Consider the following 18,016-nt stretch of genomic DNA (forward strand, 5'->3'; position numbering starts at 1 on the left):
ATCCGCCCACCTCGGCCTGCCAAAGTGTTGGGATTACAGGCGTGAGCCACCACGCCCAGTCCATACATTCTCTCTCTAACTCTTTAAGAATTTGGAACTTGGTCTGTCCGTTGCTCCATTACCCCAGAACTCTTAAGTGTGAAGAAGGCCTTCAGGCCTGGGTACCAGTGTGTCCAGGATGCTAGAGAGTGGTAGGTAATGGCGAGATGTATCCAACAGCAAGCCCCGGTGAGGAAAGCGGGGAAAGTCCTCGATCTCAGTCTTGTTGATAAAGAACTGTGCAGAACAAACATTGAACATGTCAGATTCAAAGGAAGCTTACTACAGGGGCACAGGGAGATGAAGATACCTCTCCCAGGATTCTTAAAAAGCCAATCTTTGACTGTTCTCAGGGTCACTGTCTCCCCAAATGCCCCCCACCTCTATAAATGACCATGAGCAGCCACCTTCCCATAGAGCAATTGTCCAATGCCGGCCTAAAACAACTGTCCCATACACCACTCAGCCTAAAAATTCTGGATTTTCCTGTTAACACAGTTTATTTTCTTCAAAGCAGTGTGGCCCCAAGGTCTAAATGATGACTAAATGACTAAATGATGACTCAAGGGAACCAAATTACAGTGATTCCAAACAGACCAAATCTACCAAACCAGTTTTCCACCCACATCTCCTCTTCCATTTCTACTGGGGCTATCTCAAGTCACCAGGATCCTAAGGCAAAACAAGATTTTTCTAGGATTCTCAACATTGGGATCAAACCCCGGAGATGAAAAAGGAGCCCTTTTTGAGGGTCCACACTTACTGTGCCCTCAGCAGATTTCCAAACAAGCTGGCTAAAAGTCTCCAGACCTAGGAAGAAGTAGAGAGGCAGAGTAAAGACTCAGGGAGTGGAGAAAGAGGTGTATCTATTTGGAAGGTTCTCAATGTAGCAGAGCGTAACGTTTGGGTACACAGTGAAAATGGATGTAGTGTAGGCTTGACAATTTTTAACACCGATGAAAAGGGGATATTAGGAAGCCACTATCCATCTTTACTCTGTATTTCATTTTGGGAGATGTCAGAGTAAGGGTTTTAGTGCCCCTTCTTACAACACACTAACTTTCAAAACCCACATACCTCTCATCTATATTTCCTGTGCCTTGACAAGAATATTTAGAAGAGAGGCCAAGACATATACTCATAAGGACAGACACAGGGACAAGATAGCCTGTAAGGCTTTCCATAGTTAACCCCTATCAGGAGCTGACAGAGCTGAGAAAAGGGGTCCCAGAATAAATTGTGAGAAAGTGATCATAAGCTTGGGTTTCCAAGGAGCCTGGGTTCATGGCTGGACCTAGAAAATAAAAAAAAAATCATCCACTCTTCCTCTTCAGAGACTGAGAAGAGACCCAGCTATAGGGAGCTGAGGTGTGGTGGACAGCAACTGCCTCAGAAGGACTCCCCTAGTCCACTGACACTGTCTTCTAGAGTCTAGCAAGGCCCACACACAGGTATGTTGAATCCAGAGCATTGTATGTTCTCAACAGCTGGGGACCCTCTTCTGGAAACACTGCAGAAACCCCATGAAAAATTATCAGAGTCCCCAATTTCAAAGTGAAAGAATCCATGAGACTTCAGCAGTCACTCAGCACCTAGTTTGAGCAGACTGCTAGTGTACTGTTTTGGCTTCTCCCCACTCTGACTCTGACACCCAGCATTCTGGAGTCCGAGGTCCTCCCTTACCATCGGCACCTGCACCAAAGTTACAAGAGGGCAGGAAGGGGAGGCAGCATGCTGTTGTTCCAAGCATAGAAGTGGGGAAAGGGAAGGAAGACAAACCAAAGCAAGGTGTGGAATTCCGAGAGAATTTCCCTCATCATTCACCAGCAGAGGGTTTACCAAAAGTGGGAGAGGTACTTGGCTAAGTCTGTATCTAAGCACCAAATACCTTCTCAGTAAACCCAGAGGAAGGGCAAGGGCTGACAGTTTAGCCAGTAAACTCATTTTCTCCAGAAATAATGTAGTTCTAAATATTTCACTACTATTTATCTTTTCTCTTGCATGTATCTATTTCTTTTGTTATAGTTTTCCTTTTAAAAAATACCTTTCCAATTACATGTCTTTAGCAAGAGCTGGACGGGCAATGTCTGTGGTAGCATCATTCCCCCTGTCCCCCAGCTACCTGTCCCCTGCTGGCACCTAGAGCATCAGCCTGCAGACTCTCACACTGCTTCCCAGAGCCCCTGACTAGGGCAGCAGCAGCAGCTGCTGATGCTGCACAGGGTAAAACCTGTCAACCTCCAGGGACAGCTCCACAGAGATGGGAAAACACGCCAACTGTTCCCATAAAGAAAGCTTCCTGGCTGGGCGAGGTGGCACACACCTGTAATCCCAGAACTTTGGGAGGCCGAGATGGGTGGATCACTTGAACTCAGGAGTTCAAAACTGGCCTGGGTAATATGGTGAAATCCCATCTCTACTAAAAATATAAGAATTAGCTGGGCGTGGTGGCAGGCACTTATAATCCCACTACTTGGGAGGCTAAAGAGGGAAGATTGCTTAAGCCTAGGAGGCAGAGGTTGCAGTGAGCAGGGACTGGGCTACTGAACTCCACCAACACCAACCTTCCCACATCATCCTTTCTCTCTCTCTTTTAATTTGTTACCTCGGAGAGCTCCCCAGACAGTCTCAGAGAGGAGTAAACACTGGTCATCATTTATGGTCAGGGTATCTGAAATGACAGAAATGAACTCATTTAGTTGGTTAAGGTTTTCTATTCTCAGATTATAGACCAGATATTCTATAAATCATTGGATTTAAAAAAAAAAAAAAACAGTAAGACCATATATTTTAAAAAATCTTTCAATGAGGAGATGTCCCCAGAGCAAGATAGCTATAGGATGGGCTGGTCTGGGGCCAGAGCGGGAGGGTGGCCACCACAGTGATTCTGTAGACCCTGCATGATGACGTACAGCAAGAGTCAGGCTGGAGCGGAGTTCCGTACAAAGCACCACCTACCTCACGGGTCAGTTTCCACAGCAGAAAGATGAAGGAAGTCTTCTCCTGGCAAAGGGAACAGGGATGCCTGCAGGGGGGAGTGCAGCATGCAATGCTCCCAATGCCTTTGTAATCACCCTCCTTTCCCTTTCCTCTGTGCTTCAGCTACTTCCTCCAAGAATGTGAGGAAGAAGCCAAAACTCAGATGTTCACTTTGGAGACTGAGAAGTCCCCAAATGCTGCTCAGGGAAGACAGGAGGCGGTCACTGGACTAATGACTTAACTTCATCTCAGTATAAGTGACCAGAACCCCTTGTTTCCCCAATGAACGGTCTATTAGAGAAAACTAGCAAAGTATACACTTTCCTAAAATAGAAATGTATTCTGTCCAGCAGGTAGGTGTCCTGTGGGACTCAGTGAAGAGCCAGTGCGATGTTCCACAGCCAACCTTTAGCACTGGTTCAGTTTCTGCATAGGAAAAACTCATCTTCCATGGCTCTCAGCACTTGGTGACCCTCGGTCCCCATGGTCAAGGGAGACTCCAGGCCGAGCATCAGCAGTTTAGGCCAGGCCATCCAGAGTTACAGCTTCAGACAAGTGCTTGCTCTTCTAAGACAGGGAACAGGATGATACTTACAATTCTCTACCGACTCCAAAGTAGGAAGCTGGTTACATCCAGGTGTGACTACAGAGACAACCAACACATTCTTCTCAGGTGTATGCCGTTTTCCTGGGAAGACAGGGTAAGCTTGGTGTGGCCAACCTGCCATTAGAAGCAACAAGCAAAACCAAGGCCCTAGCTCTAGTACCCCAGCTCATACGCCTGTGGTAAAGGGAGGACATGGCATTTACCCTTGGTGTAGGTACTGCCTGATCATCTGTTCAGCTGTTTCATTCTGGTTGTGCCCCTCTTCTCCTCAGTAGCCACCCTGACCCATGTCTGAATGCTCTGGGTGACAGCTCTTCTTAACCAGGGCTCTATATTTCTGGCTGCCCTTGGCCGTACCAAACAAACAATTCCATGACCTCAACAACTGCTTCCGACTGAGAGGCAGCTCTAGAGCATGCTACTCTCAGTGTGGTCTACAGATTAGCTGCCAATTTGCAAACTGTGTTACTGGTTGGTCACTGTATAGAAAACTTACATGAAGCCTGAATGTAAATCAATTATGTCAGAGTGAACACACTGTCTAGTTCTAACATTTTTTCATACAAGATTTTCCATCTCGCTCTGTTGCCCAGGCTGGAGTGCAGTGGCCAGATCTCAGTTTACTACAAGCTCCGCCTCCCGGGTTTACGCCATTCTCCTGCCTCAACCTCCCGAGTAGCTGGACTACAGGCGCCCGCCACCTCGCCCGGCTAGTTTTTTGTATTTTTTAGTAGAGACGGGGTTTCACCGTGTTAGCCAGGATGGTCTGGATCTCCTGACCTTGTGATCCGCCCGTCTCCGCCTCCCAAAGTGCTGGAATTACAGGCTTGAGCCACTGCGCCCAGCCAAGATTTTCTCGAAGAAGAGATCAGTTTTACATTCTGGTACATATGCTTCTTATCTCATTGCAGATTGGCATATTAAGTAGTACTGCTCTTGAGGGCTCCAGATGAAGGGTTTCCAGTTTTGCAAAAGCCTAGGAGCTAATGGAGTAGATGACAGAAGGATCTCACATGCAGAGGAGGCCTGAAATGATGCAACTGATACCTCAGAGAAGGTCAGGGTCACCAGTCCATCTTGCTTCCTTCCTTCCTCTTCCCAAACAGGTTCTCTGTCCAAGGTAGATTTTGGCCTAACAGTGAACGGTCATCCAGTATGAGCCAACGTAGTACCTAATATAGCTTTAGAGACCCTTGCCTATGCAGAAAAAATGCCAAGCCAAATATGAATACACTGTCTCTTCTCACCCTCCTACTGGTTCTTCCCTGTGATTTTCAGGATGGCTCTGATGTTATAGCCCCAAGCCTTAACTTAATGAACCCCTCTCTATTCTATTCTTTCCTGGAGAAACATTCATCCCACTGGCAACACAACATCCATGACTTTTTATGGCACTACAATGTCAGAGATAGGATGGCCTGGCAGAAGGCAACGAGAGAGAATTCAGAACCAAATTGGAATCTCAAACATTACCCATCTCCAGGCAGAGGGAATCCAAGCACTCAGATCATCTCAAGGAAGCCTGCTCAGACCTCTTGAGCACTACCACATGGCTGTATCTCAGCTCTTAGGTCTGCCAAGAAGCAAGCCAATAAGGGGTTCTTTCTTACCATCATGAATAAACACATTCTTTCCTTTATCAGTAAATACCGTGGATCCCCACACCAATACCTGCCTCCATTCTGCAAAGAGGAGGGAATCTGAAGCAACTCTGGGCCAGGTCAATTCACAACTCCATTCTCAAACCCTAAAATTACATTGTTACAACACAAAGGACAAGCAGACCTTCAAGGCGAAGATCACACTCAAGGCAGAGTCTGTAGGGCCATCCAAGCAGACAGGCTACAAACCCATCTCCACAGGAGACTCTACAGGGAGACCAATGAGGACTTAACCTAGGAGCAAGGGTGAGGAAAAACTATACCCCATCCTCTGCCTTCTTGTCCCCACTCCCAACCCCACGACATCATGGAGCCCCAATATCATTGTGTGGAGAGCTCACTGCATATCTACCCAGGCAGCCATCCAGAAGACAGCCAAAGTCCTGAGCTTTAGTTCTAATCCACCGGGGCTCAGCATGCCACATAAGGAGAAATCACAACTAATCCATATGCAACTACCGTGGCTCGCCGCCCTCATGACAAAACAAGAAAGGCTGCACAAACACCAGGTTTATCTGAACTATTACTTGGAAGACAGAAAAATACCTAATCTTTCGTTTTTTTAAAATTTATTTTTCTAAAACACACCTGTACTGTACTCCCTAAATCTGTAGTCTTTTGGAGAGTCACAGACTCCCCCCAGATCTGCTGAATAGGACAGCACTTTTTTCCCCCAGAACAATGCCCCTAATTTAAGGGCTGTTTCTCCAGAATTACAATTCTTCCAGTCCCCGCCAATAATCTCATGGTGAAGAATCCCTGTCCGAAGTTCTCTCAGTGACTCATCTGGGTTTGGGCTGAAAGACGTATATACAGGAGCATGGCTGCTGTTTAAACAAATTATGAGAGGGATGTTTGGGGGAGGCAGCAACATGAGAGCTGGCAAAACAGCAGGGACACTAGGTCACTGAAAATGATGTAAATAGGGTATCACCACTGTGGTTTTCCGCCTCCAAGTTGCTACTCTGCCTGGCTATGAAGAGGGCAGGAAATAGGCAGGGGACAGTAGTACAGCTGCCTCTACACACACCCGCCCACAACCTGAACACTGAGAAGCACTGATGTGTGGGAAGCACGGTATGGCAAACAGCCCGGTCAGCCAGCAATGTCATGAGCACATGTGCTATGAGTCCAGCTGGGACAGCAGGAAATTGAGGAGCCTCCAGAGCTTAGGAGGCAGCATGAAAAACAGACCAGAGGGCTGGGAAATCAGGACAGGCTGCTTCTGGTTCTGGTTTTGCTGCTGCCAAGCTGAGCAAGTCTCAGGGCTCCCGTTTCCTCCCCTGTAAACAATGGCAGGGTGGGACCAGATTCCAGCTACTTCTCTTCAGATCTAAGACCTTGTGATTCCACAGACAGATAATACACTCCAGGGTCCCATTCCAGGACCACAGCCTCCTACCTCTGCAGCTCACTCGTCTCCCTGCTTTCATGTAGACCTACTCTTCTCTTTGGGTACACTGAAATTAAAAAATCAAAACAGTAGTACAGGCCTGGTGTGGTGGCTCAGGTCCATAATCTCAGCACTTTGGGAGGCTGAGGAGAGCGGATCACTTAAGGTCAGGAGTTAAGAGACCAGCCTGGCCAACACAGTGAAACTTGGTCTCTACTAAAAATACAAACAAATTAGCTGGGCATGGTGGTGTGCCCTGTAATCCCGGCTACTCAGGAGGCTGAGGTAGGAGAATCACTTGAACCCAAGAGACCGGAGGCTGCAGAGAGCAGAGACTGCACCACTGCACTCCAGCCTGGCCAACAGACTGAGACTCTGTCTCAAAAAAAAAAAAAAAAAAAAAAAAAAAAAAATCAAACAGTACTACCAAACAGTAGAAAATGTTTACAATTTAAAAAAAAAAGTATCTTTGGCACCCTTCCTTAGTCCCCTCAGTAAAGAGATAAACATCACTGGTAGTTTTCTACCCCTGTAGTACCTTGTAGTGTAATTTTGCCTTAGCCTTATTCATCACAGACAGGTCATCTCCGGACATGGAATTCTCAGAACAAGGACACTCCTACCACCAAAGTCCTACTGTTGAACCTTCTCCAGACTCCAGTACTATGACCCCTCTATTTCCCTTCTGTTCTCAGTCCTCTCTCATCCTTGCTTCCTTCCCTGCTGGCCTATGTGTAGTGATCCATCACCTCAAACACAATCTAGCCAATACTCTCAGCGATCTGCCTCTTTTCTGCTGTCACAACCAATGGGCAAAACTTTCAACCCTGGATCAATCTAACATCTGCCGGCTGTGCCCCGACCCTGGCTACTGTACCCTACTGGAGGGAAGGGAGAAAAGTCACAAAAGAGCAGGATTGGACCACTGCAAAAATCATGGTCTCTATCTTGGCTGGGCCTGTGATGCTACCCTGAAAATCTTCTATCTCCACCTTTGCTTCATTCTATTTTCTACACCTTCCTCAAGTCTACTTGATCACCACCTCCCTTATGCTCAGCAGACAATCAGAAGAGAACTTTCAACTATCCCTACCCTCTTCCCCTCTCCCTGCTGACAAAAATATCTGCAACACACACACCCGCCTGTACCCTTTCCCAGACCTTCACCTTGATGGAAGGGGTTTCCTTTTCCCTGTGCTCTGGAGCTCTTCTCAGTCTCCTCTCGTATAAATTATTTCCCCTTTTCCCAAAGCCTTCAGATTATTTCTTTCAACTCTCATCAGCATTAAAATGTTTGCAATCTTCCTGGTCTCAACTGCATGTCACTTCAAACACTCACTGTTTCTTTTGCCTTCCTGCCACAAAGACACTCTAGAGGAAATGTAGCCTAGGCAGCTAAGGACCTGAACTCCAAAGGAAGACAGATCTGGATCCAAATCTTGGTTCTAACACTTTCTAGCTGCAGGCCTTCCCTAGGCAAGTTATTTACCCTCTCTAAGCTGCAGTTTCCTCAACTGTAAAATGGGGGTCATAATACCTATATAACTGGGCTGCTGGGAAGGTTAAATGAGTTAACACATGTAAAGTGCTTAGCTCAGGGCCTGGCACATGGTAAGTGCTCATGATGTTGGTTATGCTTAGTATTCTCTTCGTAGCTGCTTCCTTACAACCTATCTATTCCTTAATCCACTATAATCTGGCTTCCTGGCCGGGCGCGGTGGCTCAAGCCTGTAATCCCAGCACTTTGGGAGGCCGAGACGGGCGGATCACGAGGTCAGGAGATCGAGACCATCCTGGCTAACACGGTGAAACCCCGTCTCTACTAAAAAAAATACAAAAAACTAGCCGGGCGAGGTGGCGGGCGCCTGTAGTCCCAGCTACTCAGGAGGCTGAGGCAGGAGAATGGCGCGAACCCGGGAGGCGGAGCTTGCAGTGAGCTGAGATCCGGCCACTGCACTCCAGCCCGGGCTACAGAGCAAGACTCCGTCTCAAAAAAAAAAAAAAAAAAAAAAAAAAAAAAAAAAAAATCTGGCTTCCTTCACCACCACTTCTCTCAAAATGGCTTCACCAAAGTCCTGTGGTTCTGTAACCAAATTCAAGGGACTCTTTTCAATTCATTCATTCATTCGACAGTAATTTACTGAATGCTTACTATGTGCCAGGGGACACATAGTAAGTGCTGGGGATACAGCAGTGGTCAAAACAGACAAAAATCCCTGCTGTCAGAGAGCTCATAGAAACCACTCACTCCTTCTGGGACCTCTTGACAGCATCGGACATCCCTGACCTTCTTGAAACTAAACTCCCTTAGCTTAGGGGACAGTGCTCTCTTGGTTTTCCTTCTAACTCCTTGAATATGCTTCTTCATTCTACTTCTCCTTCACCAACCCCAATGTGCTAGTGTTACCCAGGGTGTCCAAGGCTCCAAACTTCTCTTTTTACCTTCCCTTACACTCTCCCTAGACAATGCCATCCACTCCCACAGCAGGCCAATGACTCCCAAATCTATCTTTCCAAGCCAGCTCTTCTTCTGGAGCTCTAGACTTGTATGCCTCCACGCAAATGTCTCAAACGCCACTTGAATCTTCAACACAAGACTAACCTAACTCTTCATTCCTCCTCCTGGCTGATCCTCTCTCTCACTTTGATAACAGCCCCATCTATTTACCTACACCAGAAATCTCCTTCTTCTACACCTTCCATCTCACTGAGTAGATCACAAGTTCATTAACTCAAAATAACATTCACAGACTGTCTGCTAGCTCAAACATTGTGTTAAGCACTGAGATTACAACAGTAAAAAGACTTCTTAAAAGTCTTACAATTACACAATACTTATAATCTCTTAACACATCGCCATTTTCCCAACCCCATTGGGCCAAAGCCTTAATTCGGCCTCTTGTAATTTCTCACCTGGATGACTATAAAAAAATCTCCCAGGCAATCTTCCCCTGCCTCCAGGAATACCCATGTCAATCTACTATCCTCAGGGATATTAGAATACGAAGATAGGAGCATGACAATCTCTGCTTAAAATCTTCCAATGGCTCCCACAGCTTTCAGAATCAAGTCCAGAATTCACTGGGTAATCATAATAAAATGCCTTGTCTTTTTCTGCTCCTGTGCAGGAACTCTCACAATGAACAATGAACTCTGTCCTGAAAATGCCATATTTTCTCCATATTTTTCTTTGCACATATTGCTTCCTCCAATTGAAACAAACTTTGCCTTCCCTCCACATCTCTCCCAATTAAGAAACAGCTCTGTTTTCCTTTTAGGAAATTTTTCTGTTATTTCCCTGCCCTTTCCTAAGAGACCCTCCTATGTAATCATGCAGCAAGGTATACACACACTTTTCAAAACACTTATCTTAAGATATGCTGTTTATTTGTCTAGCTCCTCACCTAGGTTGTGAGTTCCTCAACAGGAGGGACCAATCTCAGTGTCTCTGTATTCCCAGTGCCTGACACACGGCAGTCATTCAATACATGTTTGCTGAAAAAATGAATGATGTTGGAATTTACAAAATGCATATTTAATGTTATGATTGTGCTATGTGACAATCAGGCATAAATAGCAAGTAGTTAATGTAGAGATTACTTTTATATCCTCAAACCTAGTATTTCTGAAATCCTGAGACTGGGGTGGGCGATGCTAAGACACCCAGACTTACACAAACTGCCTTTTCAGACACTGCTCTGAAGACCTCTGGATCCATAAATTCCAAGATTTAGGTCTTTCCACTTCTCTGAAAGGAAGAACTCATTGCTGTATTAGGGTAACTAATAACTATTAGGGTAACCTGGAAACTATCAATCTTTACCTCAGTGCAAAACAGCCTTTCCCTCCACTACCCCTGTTTCCTCCTGAATCAAAACAGTTCTATTGTATCAATGTGTTTGATTCACAGAATCCTAGCAGTATGTAAAAAAAAACACATTGGTTTCGGTTATAAAGTGGTACTTGATTTTGCTTCTGGATTGGAAACTAAGAAAGGCAACCCAGGCTTGGGCCACCTTCCCACTCTTTAATGTCTACTCTGCCCCCATATCCCCTGGTACCCTCCTAGGCTGGTGCCAAAGTTTGTTCCCATGCCCACTTTGTTCTCTTCCCCCTCTCACCTTTATAAACATCATATCCAGGTTTCATCTCCCCCATATTCAGCCTAATAAAAGCCCATTATATCATTCACTTCCCAGTCATTTCTTCATTCTAACCAAGATATATTGAGCATTTAATGTGCATTAGGAACTGTGCTAGGTGCTGGGGCAGTTAAAAAGAAAAACAAGCCCTGGTCCCTGCCCTTGAGGAGATCACAATCTAGCAGGAGAGATAAACACAAACAATGATCACAAACATTGTGATAAGGGCTATGGTAGATTTAATAGCCACGTCCAGCGAAGGTGGAAGGCTTGACATTGAAGGGGACCTCTGAGTGGGATCTTGAACACTGAATTGGTATTCACCAAGCTACCAAGAGGAGAAAAGGTATTCCAAGCCTGGGAAGTGAACTGGTGTGGCTAGGAGACAAGTCAAGGCCAACCTTGTCAAACTTCTTATCCCAACAAAGTGGGAGTCTGTGAAGCCAGCTGCCCTGAGCTGGGGCCTTCTCCTTAGTGCTGCTGAATTCAGTCTAGATCATGGTACCTCCTCCTGCAAGTCCCAAGATTCTTCACCCTCCACAGACTACTAATACCTACTTGGAAGTATCACTCTCTCCAGCCCACAGGTGAATCCTGAATGTTCTTCCTTCCTCTCATTCCCATCACATATTTTTTGGGTAAAAGTTGCACCTCTCTTTTTTTTTTTGGGAAAAGTTGTAGTTAAAAATTTTCTATTTCCCCCTACTTTTAAAACTGATCTGCCCCTCCCAATCCTATCCCCACTGGAAAGAGAACATCTCCCTAAAATTCTAGATCTCAAGAGATAACTTTAGTTATAACAGTTTGCACAATTTTCCAATTTTTTGTAAATACATAAATTTATTAATTTTTAAAATAAAAATGGGCCTGGGCACAGTGGTTCACACTTGTCACCCCAGCACTTTGGGAAGCTGAGGCAGGTGGATCACTTGAGTTCAAGCGTTTGAGCCCAGCCTGGTCAACATGGCGAAACCTTGTCTCTACTAAAAATACAAAAATTAGCTAGGCATGGTGGCAGGTGCCTGTAATTCCAGTTACTTGGGAGGCTGAGGCAGGAGAATTACTTGAACCTGGGAGGTAGCAGTTGCAGTGAGCTGAGCGATCATGCCACTGCACTCCAGCCTGGGTGATAGAGCGCGACTGTCTCAAAAAAACCCAAAAACAAAAATGGGATCCTAATACTATTAGTTTGTAACTTTTTTCCCCTTACCAAAATGAGCTGTAGATCTGTTAATGTCAATATACATATAGATCTATATCCTTATTTATAAATGTTGAATAGAATTCCAATGATGAGATATACATTAACTTACCTAACTTCTCTTCTGTTTACGGACATTTATTCTAAGTTTTTAGTATTATAAACAATGCTCTAGTAAACAAATATTCATATATATGTATATAAGCAATTGTGAAAGATATCTGTAGGATAAATTCTTAGAGGTGGAAATGCTAGGCCACAGATATGAAAGTTTTGGTTTTGATACTGCCAAATTTCTCTTCCAAGTTACCGTACTGACTTATACCCAAATCGACATATATGGGCCCATTGCTCCACATCTTTCCAACACTAGACCATCTCAATTCTTTTTCACCGTTGCCAGCTGGATTTGAAAAAACAAACACAGGCCGGGCGCGGTGGCTCACGCCTGTAATCCCAGCACTTTGGGAGGCCAAGACAGGTGGATCATGAGGTCAAGAGATCAAGACCATCCTGGCTAACATGGTGAAACCCTGTCTCTACTAATACAAAAAAAAATTAGCCAGGCGTGGTGGCCGGTGACTGTAGTTCCAGCTACTCGGGAGGCTGAGGCAGGAGAATGGCGTGAACCTGGGAGGCGGAGCTTGCAGTGAGCTGAGATTGCACCACTGCACTCCAGCCTGGGCGACAGAGCGAGAATCCGTCTCGGGTGGGGGAAAAAAAAAGTTATTTTTCTTTTATTGACTTGTTACAAATATCTGCCTCATTTTATTCTTTATTTTTTAACCTTATGCTTTCTTTTGCTTTAATTTTTATGCAGTCAAAGCTATGACTCTTTTCCTTTATGGTCTCTTTGTTTGCTCACTTAGAAAGGCCTCCTCTACCCCTAAAATTTTAATAATAGTTTCCTTCATTTCTGCCTAACACTTGGTCTTTCATCTTTAGATCTTTAATACCTGGAATTTACTTTTGAGTTTGATATGAGGTAAAGAATTTTTTTTTCCCAATTGGATAACCAGTTATCCTCACGTATTTATTGACTAATACATTTTTTCACTTTTGATTGGAAATACTTCTTTGATCATATATTAAATTCCCACATACATACACATGCTTGCTTGCCTCTGGAATCTATTTTCTTGGCAATCTTATTGCCAGGGAAATCCACCATGTCATATCTCTACCATATTTTGTCACTTTGCCCAATATATAACCCCCTTTGCTCACTTCTGGTCCTGTACTTCTATTCTTATACATGTTGCTTCCTCTTCTCTACCAGACCACTGGTACTACATATCATTCACCTTGTAAACCCTCTGAGATCTTATTGTGTAGTTATTTAATTACTCAGCTTCTTCTACTTCCTCCCTAACTGAAGCCTGGCTCTCCCCAGGAATACCACACACCACTTCCCCTACAACATGCTCTGAGAGGCAGACACCTCCCACATTACAGGGTTGAGATATAGGGCTGCTTCTGGGTCATCCATTCCACCGCCACCAAGTAATAAAACACCTTTCTTCTGTGGTTCATGTCACCCAGCTGTTAAATTTCCAGCTCTCCTTGTTACAACCCTCTGCAGCTTCCTGATCACTTCTTTATTCACTTTTTTTTTTTTTTTTTGAGATGGAGTCCTACACCATTGCCCAGGCTGGGGTGCAGTGGCACGATCTCGGCTCACTGCAATCTCCACCTCCCAGGCTCAAGTGATCCTTCTACCTCAGCCTCCTAAATAGCTAGGATTACAGGTGTGCACCACCACACCTGGCTAATTTTTGTATGTTTACAAATTAGACGGGGTTTCACCACATTAGCCAAGCTGGTCTCGAACTCCTGACCTCAAGTGATCCAACTGCCTCAGCCTCCCAAAGTGCTGGGATTACAGGTATGAGCCACTGCACCTGACCTTATTTACTTAATACTTTGGATCCTGGTGCCCAGTATTCCTCTCCACCCCAAAGCTGGCTATTATCCTAGATGATTTTAACACCCAGGAGGAAGAACTAACCCATGTTCTGGCTTAGCAGTCATCCAACAACATCCTCCTCTTCCTCAACCACCCTCCTATGGTTACCTTTTGGACCACCTTCTCCTTGGGAAGTGTTCAAACTCATTCTCCCAAGCTCTAGTACTACATAGCTAACTGCTTGCTAGATACCTCATAGTCAACACGTCAAAATCAAATTTACTTTTCATGATTCTCACTCTACCTCTCAACCTCTTCATCAATTTCGTTTTTTTTTTTTTTTTTTTTTTTTTTTTTTGAGATGGAGTTTTGCTCCTGTTGCCCAGGCTGGAGTGCAGTGGCACAATCTCGGCTCACCACAACCTCTGCCTCCTGGATTCAAGCGATTCTCCTGCCTCAGCCTCCGGAGTAGCTGGGATTACAGGCATGCGCCACCATGCCCAGCTAATTTTGTATTTTTAGTAGAGATGGGGTTTCTCCACGTTGGTCAGACTGGTCTTGAACTCCCGACCTCAGGTGATCCGCCCGCCTCAGCCTCCCAAAGTGCTGGAATTATAGGCATGAGCCACCACGACTGGCCAATTTAGCTCTCTTTTTACTCCTTCCCTTCCTCTCCTACTATTTTCCCTATCTTTGTTAATGGCAGCACAAGTGAACGAGAGCCAACAGTCAAACCGCTAAGTCAGAAATCTGGGAGTCATCCTCAGCACCCTTTCCCTCCAGCCTAACTCCCACTTCCAAGCAGCCATCTCCTAAATCTCTCTTCAGTCTTTCTAGTTTTCTCTGTCCTTACAGCCATCAACCCAACTTCAGCCACTATTCTCTTATTTAGATCACTATTGGCAGCCTTTTAACTGGGTTTCCTGCCTCTAATCCCACTCTACAGCAAGCCCCAATGTAGCCAGAGTGTAGTCACATCACTTATCCTGTTGACTGCACTTTACTGGCCTTCTTTGACCTTAGGATAAAGCTCCATTCCTTACCAGGGCTTATTAGGCCATTTCATGACCTTTCCATCTATCTCCTCTTTAGCTTCAGAACTTGCTGATCCACCCTAGAGTTGTGTATTTCAGCTAGACACCTTGAGTTCCTTGAATATGGCGTGAAGGCTTCTCGCCTGTAGGCCTTTTCCACGTGCAGTTCCTTCTATGTGGAATACTATCTTCACCCCCACCAACTTCTACTTTTAGACCTCCTTCAACAGCTCTCTAGGAAAGCCTTTTCAATATGCACCTTCTCCTTTCCCCTCCACACACTTAGGTCGGGTGTTCCTCTTCTGCACTCCCAAAGTACTTTGTGCTTCAGTTATTATAGAAAAATATCACACCCTGTCTGTCTGTATCCCCACTTCCAGGAACTGTAAATACTTCAAGGACAGGGCAGTTCAACTTAATATTCCTTGGCCCTAGTACTATTGACAATTAAAGTTACTTAATAAATACTACTTGTACTAAGAATAGATGCGAAGAAGGAAGAAATGCTACTGGAATCTGGTAACAATGGGCCAGGGATCAAAATATTCATAACCTGAGTGCTATTGAGTAACTAGATGTTAGAAGTTATTACTTATTTGAAGTAATTAATGCTAAGATATGATTAGAGCTTAATCCTGCCAGAGGCCAGTAGTTTTCCAAATTGCTAACTGGATTGACAAAGGCGTGTATGAGTATGCCACAAGACTGTACAGTGACAGGAGCAAAATTTATGCATACTGGAATTTCTGCTCCACCCCTACAAACTGTGTAACCCTGGGCATGTTACTTAGCTTCTATGTCTCCATTCTCAAAGATTCGGATAACACTGACCTCACAGAGCTGTTATGAAGATGAAAGGGCAATAACATACATCAAGTGCCAGACACTAAATGCTAGTTTCCTTCCGTGTTCTACTTCCCTTTTCCCAATAAGACAGTTTTGCCCCAGCAAACCTCGATTCTCTCATTTGGCCAGAGGAGTCCTGGGGTAGGGTCATCTATGGCAAAGCCACACTCTAGGAGCAGCTTCCATGAAGGGTTTTTCATGAGCCTCTTATAGGAGACTGAAGGCTTCACTATTGTGAGATGCCATTCAGTATGTGAACAGGCTGACACTTCAACATACAAAAGCGACATAGCCTTAGAACTCTGAATCTCCCCCAACCTAGGACTGCAGCTCCAGGCAAAACAACAAAGCCACTAATGTGGAATCCTAGTTACAACAAGGACAAGGTTGAACAAACAGTACAGTAGTTAAACTGTTCATGTATAACACAGTGTATCTGGTAAGTCATCCCCCTTACCCCCTCAATCCGAAGAGTTTTACAAAAGAAGGCGAAGGCTGCTTAACAGGTGACAAGCTGACAAGCACCCATACGTCCTGCATTTGAGTATACACTTCCACAGGAAGGAGCTCCACACCACACCCAAGCCTAACCAGCTTCAAGATGTGGACACAACAATAGCATACCAAAGTTGGCTGGGGATCAGGGCCGAGTGTGTGGCCAGGAAGCTTAAGCAAATGCCATAGCTTAAAACAGGAACAAAGGACAAGAAGAGAGAAGACTGAAGTTCCTGACCCAATAATGGGTTTTGTTCATTACAACCAGGAATAGAGAAGAAAATAGAATTCATTTTGGTATTACAATAGACTGTGAACATGTAAACCTTGAGACAGCTCACACCACAGAAAACTCTTCAAACATACACCTCTCTGACCCCTACGGACCCAACCTCCTTTCTTCCGCTGACTTTGTCGTCACTGGCTCCACAAAGGTTGTGGAACCTCCTGAGGATGATGCAAATTGATTCTATTTTATCACTTATTTTCAGGGCCAGGAAAAGAAATTTAGGAAACTGCAGAAACATAAGAGTGACCCTTCTTTTGTTTTTGTTTCTGGGTTTTTGTTTATTTGTTTGCTTTTTTTGAGACAAGGTCTGGCTCTGTTGTCCAGGCTGGAGTGCAATGACACGATCTTGGCTAACTGCAACCTCCACCTCCTGAGCTCAAGCCATCCTCCTACCTCAGCCTCCGGAGTAGCTGGGACTACAGGCATGAGACACCATGCCCAGTTTTATTTCTTAAAAGAAGTACTGATAAGGCAGTAAAACTCCTTTCCCTCTATATAATCAACAGGAAAGGGATTGAGGCTTATGCCTTTAACAGGCTAAGAAACAGACAACATGCTCTAGCATGAGATTGTTAAAAACAAACAAACAACAACAAAACAACAGGTATCCATTGTCAAAAACCTTCCAATGCTATGCTTCTTGCTTCTGTTTGGAGGTAAGGAACTGGGGTAGAAGGAAATGGAAGGAAGGGCATCTCTGGGGCTCGGACTTTTAATTTTTATTGTTTTATTTTTAAAATCACCAAGTTCTTCCCACTATTATAGCCTCCTTCAAAGACTGAAAAAACATAACTATTTTCTTGTTATCCTTAGAAATGTCTGGAAGGTAGGCAGAGTTTAAAAAAAAAAAAGAAGGAAGTAGCAGCAACAGCTTGGAAATTAGGCAATTAGTCTGAAGGCACATAGTTAAGGGGTTAATAAACACTTTCTTGGCTGACTCCTCAATAAATCATGTTCCAGACCCTAATACACGTATACTGTGTTCAAACAGAATATCCAAGGCAGGGGAATACCTACAGCTCATGGAAATAAAACTCGAATTTTTTATAAACCAGGGCTAGGCTACCCACATACACCTTGATCAAGTTTAGCTTCTTGGACTCAGTACTATCCAGGGATACTGGAAAAGTATCATGCTTCAGGTAATAAATGGTGGCTCACACCTGTAATCTCAGCACTCTCGGAGGCCGAGGCAAGAGGATCGCTTGAAGCCAGCGGGGTTCAAGACCAGCCTGGGCGATATACTAAGACCCCCATCTCTACAAAATGTAAAAAATAAAAAAAATTAGCTGGGTGCAGTGGCACACGCCTGTAGTCCTAGCTACTCAAGAGTGAGGCGGGAAGATTGCTTGAGTCCTGGAGTTCGAGGTTGCAGTAAGCCACGATCACGCCACTGCACTCCAGTCTGAATGACAGAGAAAGAC

At 44.7% G+C, this 18,016-nt stretch overlaps 1 protein-coding gene across 3 annotated transcripts in view; it reads right to left on the bottom strand.

Annotated features, from left to right (window-relative positions):
- Positions 1–18,016, bottom strand: part of HEXA (hexosaminidase subunit alpha) — a 54,913-nt gene that overhangs the window by 31,244 nt on the left and 5,653 nt on the right. For all 3 annotated transcript variants that reach the window (XM_050796328.1, XM_050796329.1, XM_050796330.1), the window contains exons 2-5: positions 3,614–3,706; positions 2,645–2,710; positions 803–849; positions 166–276 (exon numbers count right to left, since the gene is read on the bottom strand). In XM_050796328.1, coding sequence (XP_050652285.1) covers positions 166–276; positions 803–849; positions 2,645–2,710; positions 3,614–3,706 — 317 coding nt within the window. The remainder of the gene's footprint in view (positions 1–165; positions 277–802; positions 850–2,644; positions 2,711–3,613; positions 3,707–18,016) is intronic.

This window comes from Macaca thibetana, chromosome 7 (genome assembly GCF_024542745.1).
Source record: "Macaca thibetana thibetana isolate TM-01 chromosome 7, ASM2454274v1, whole genome shotgun sequence".
Lineage (NCBI taxonomy): Eukaryota > Metazoa > Chordata > Mammalia > Primates > Cercopithecidae > Macaca > Macaca thibetana.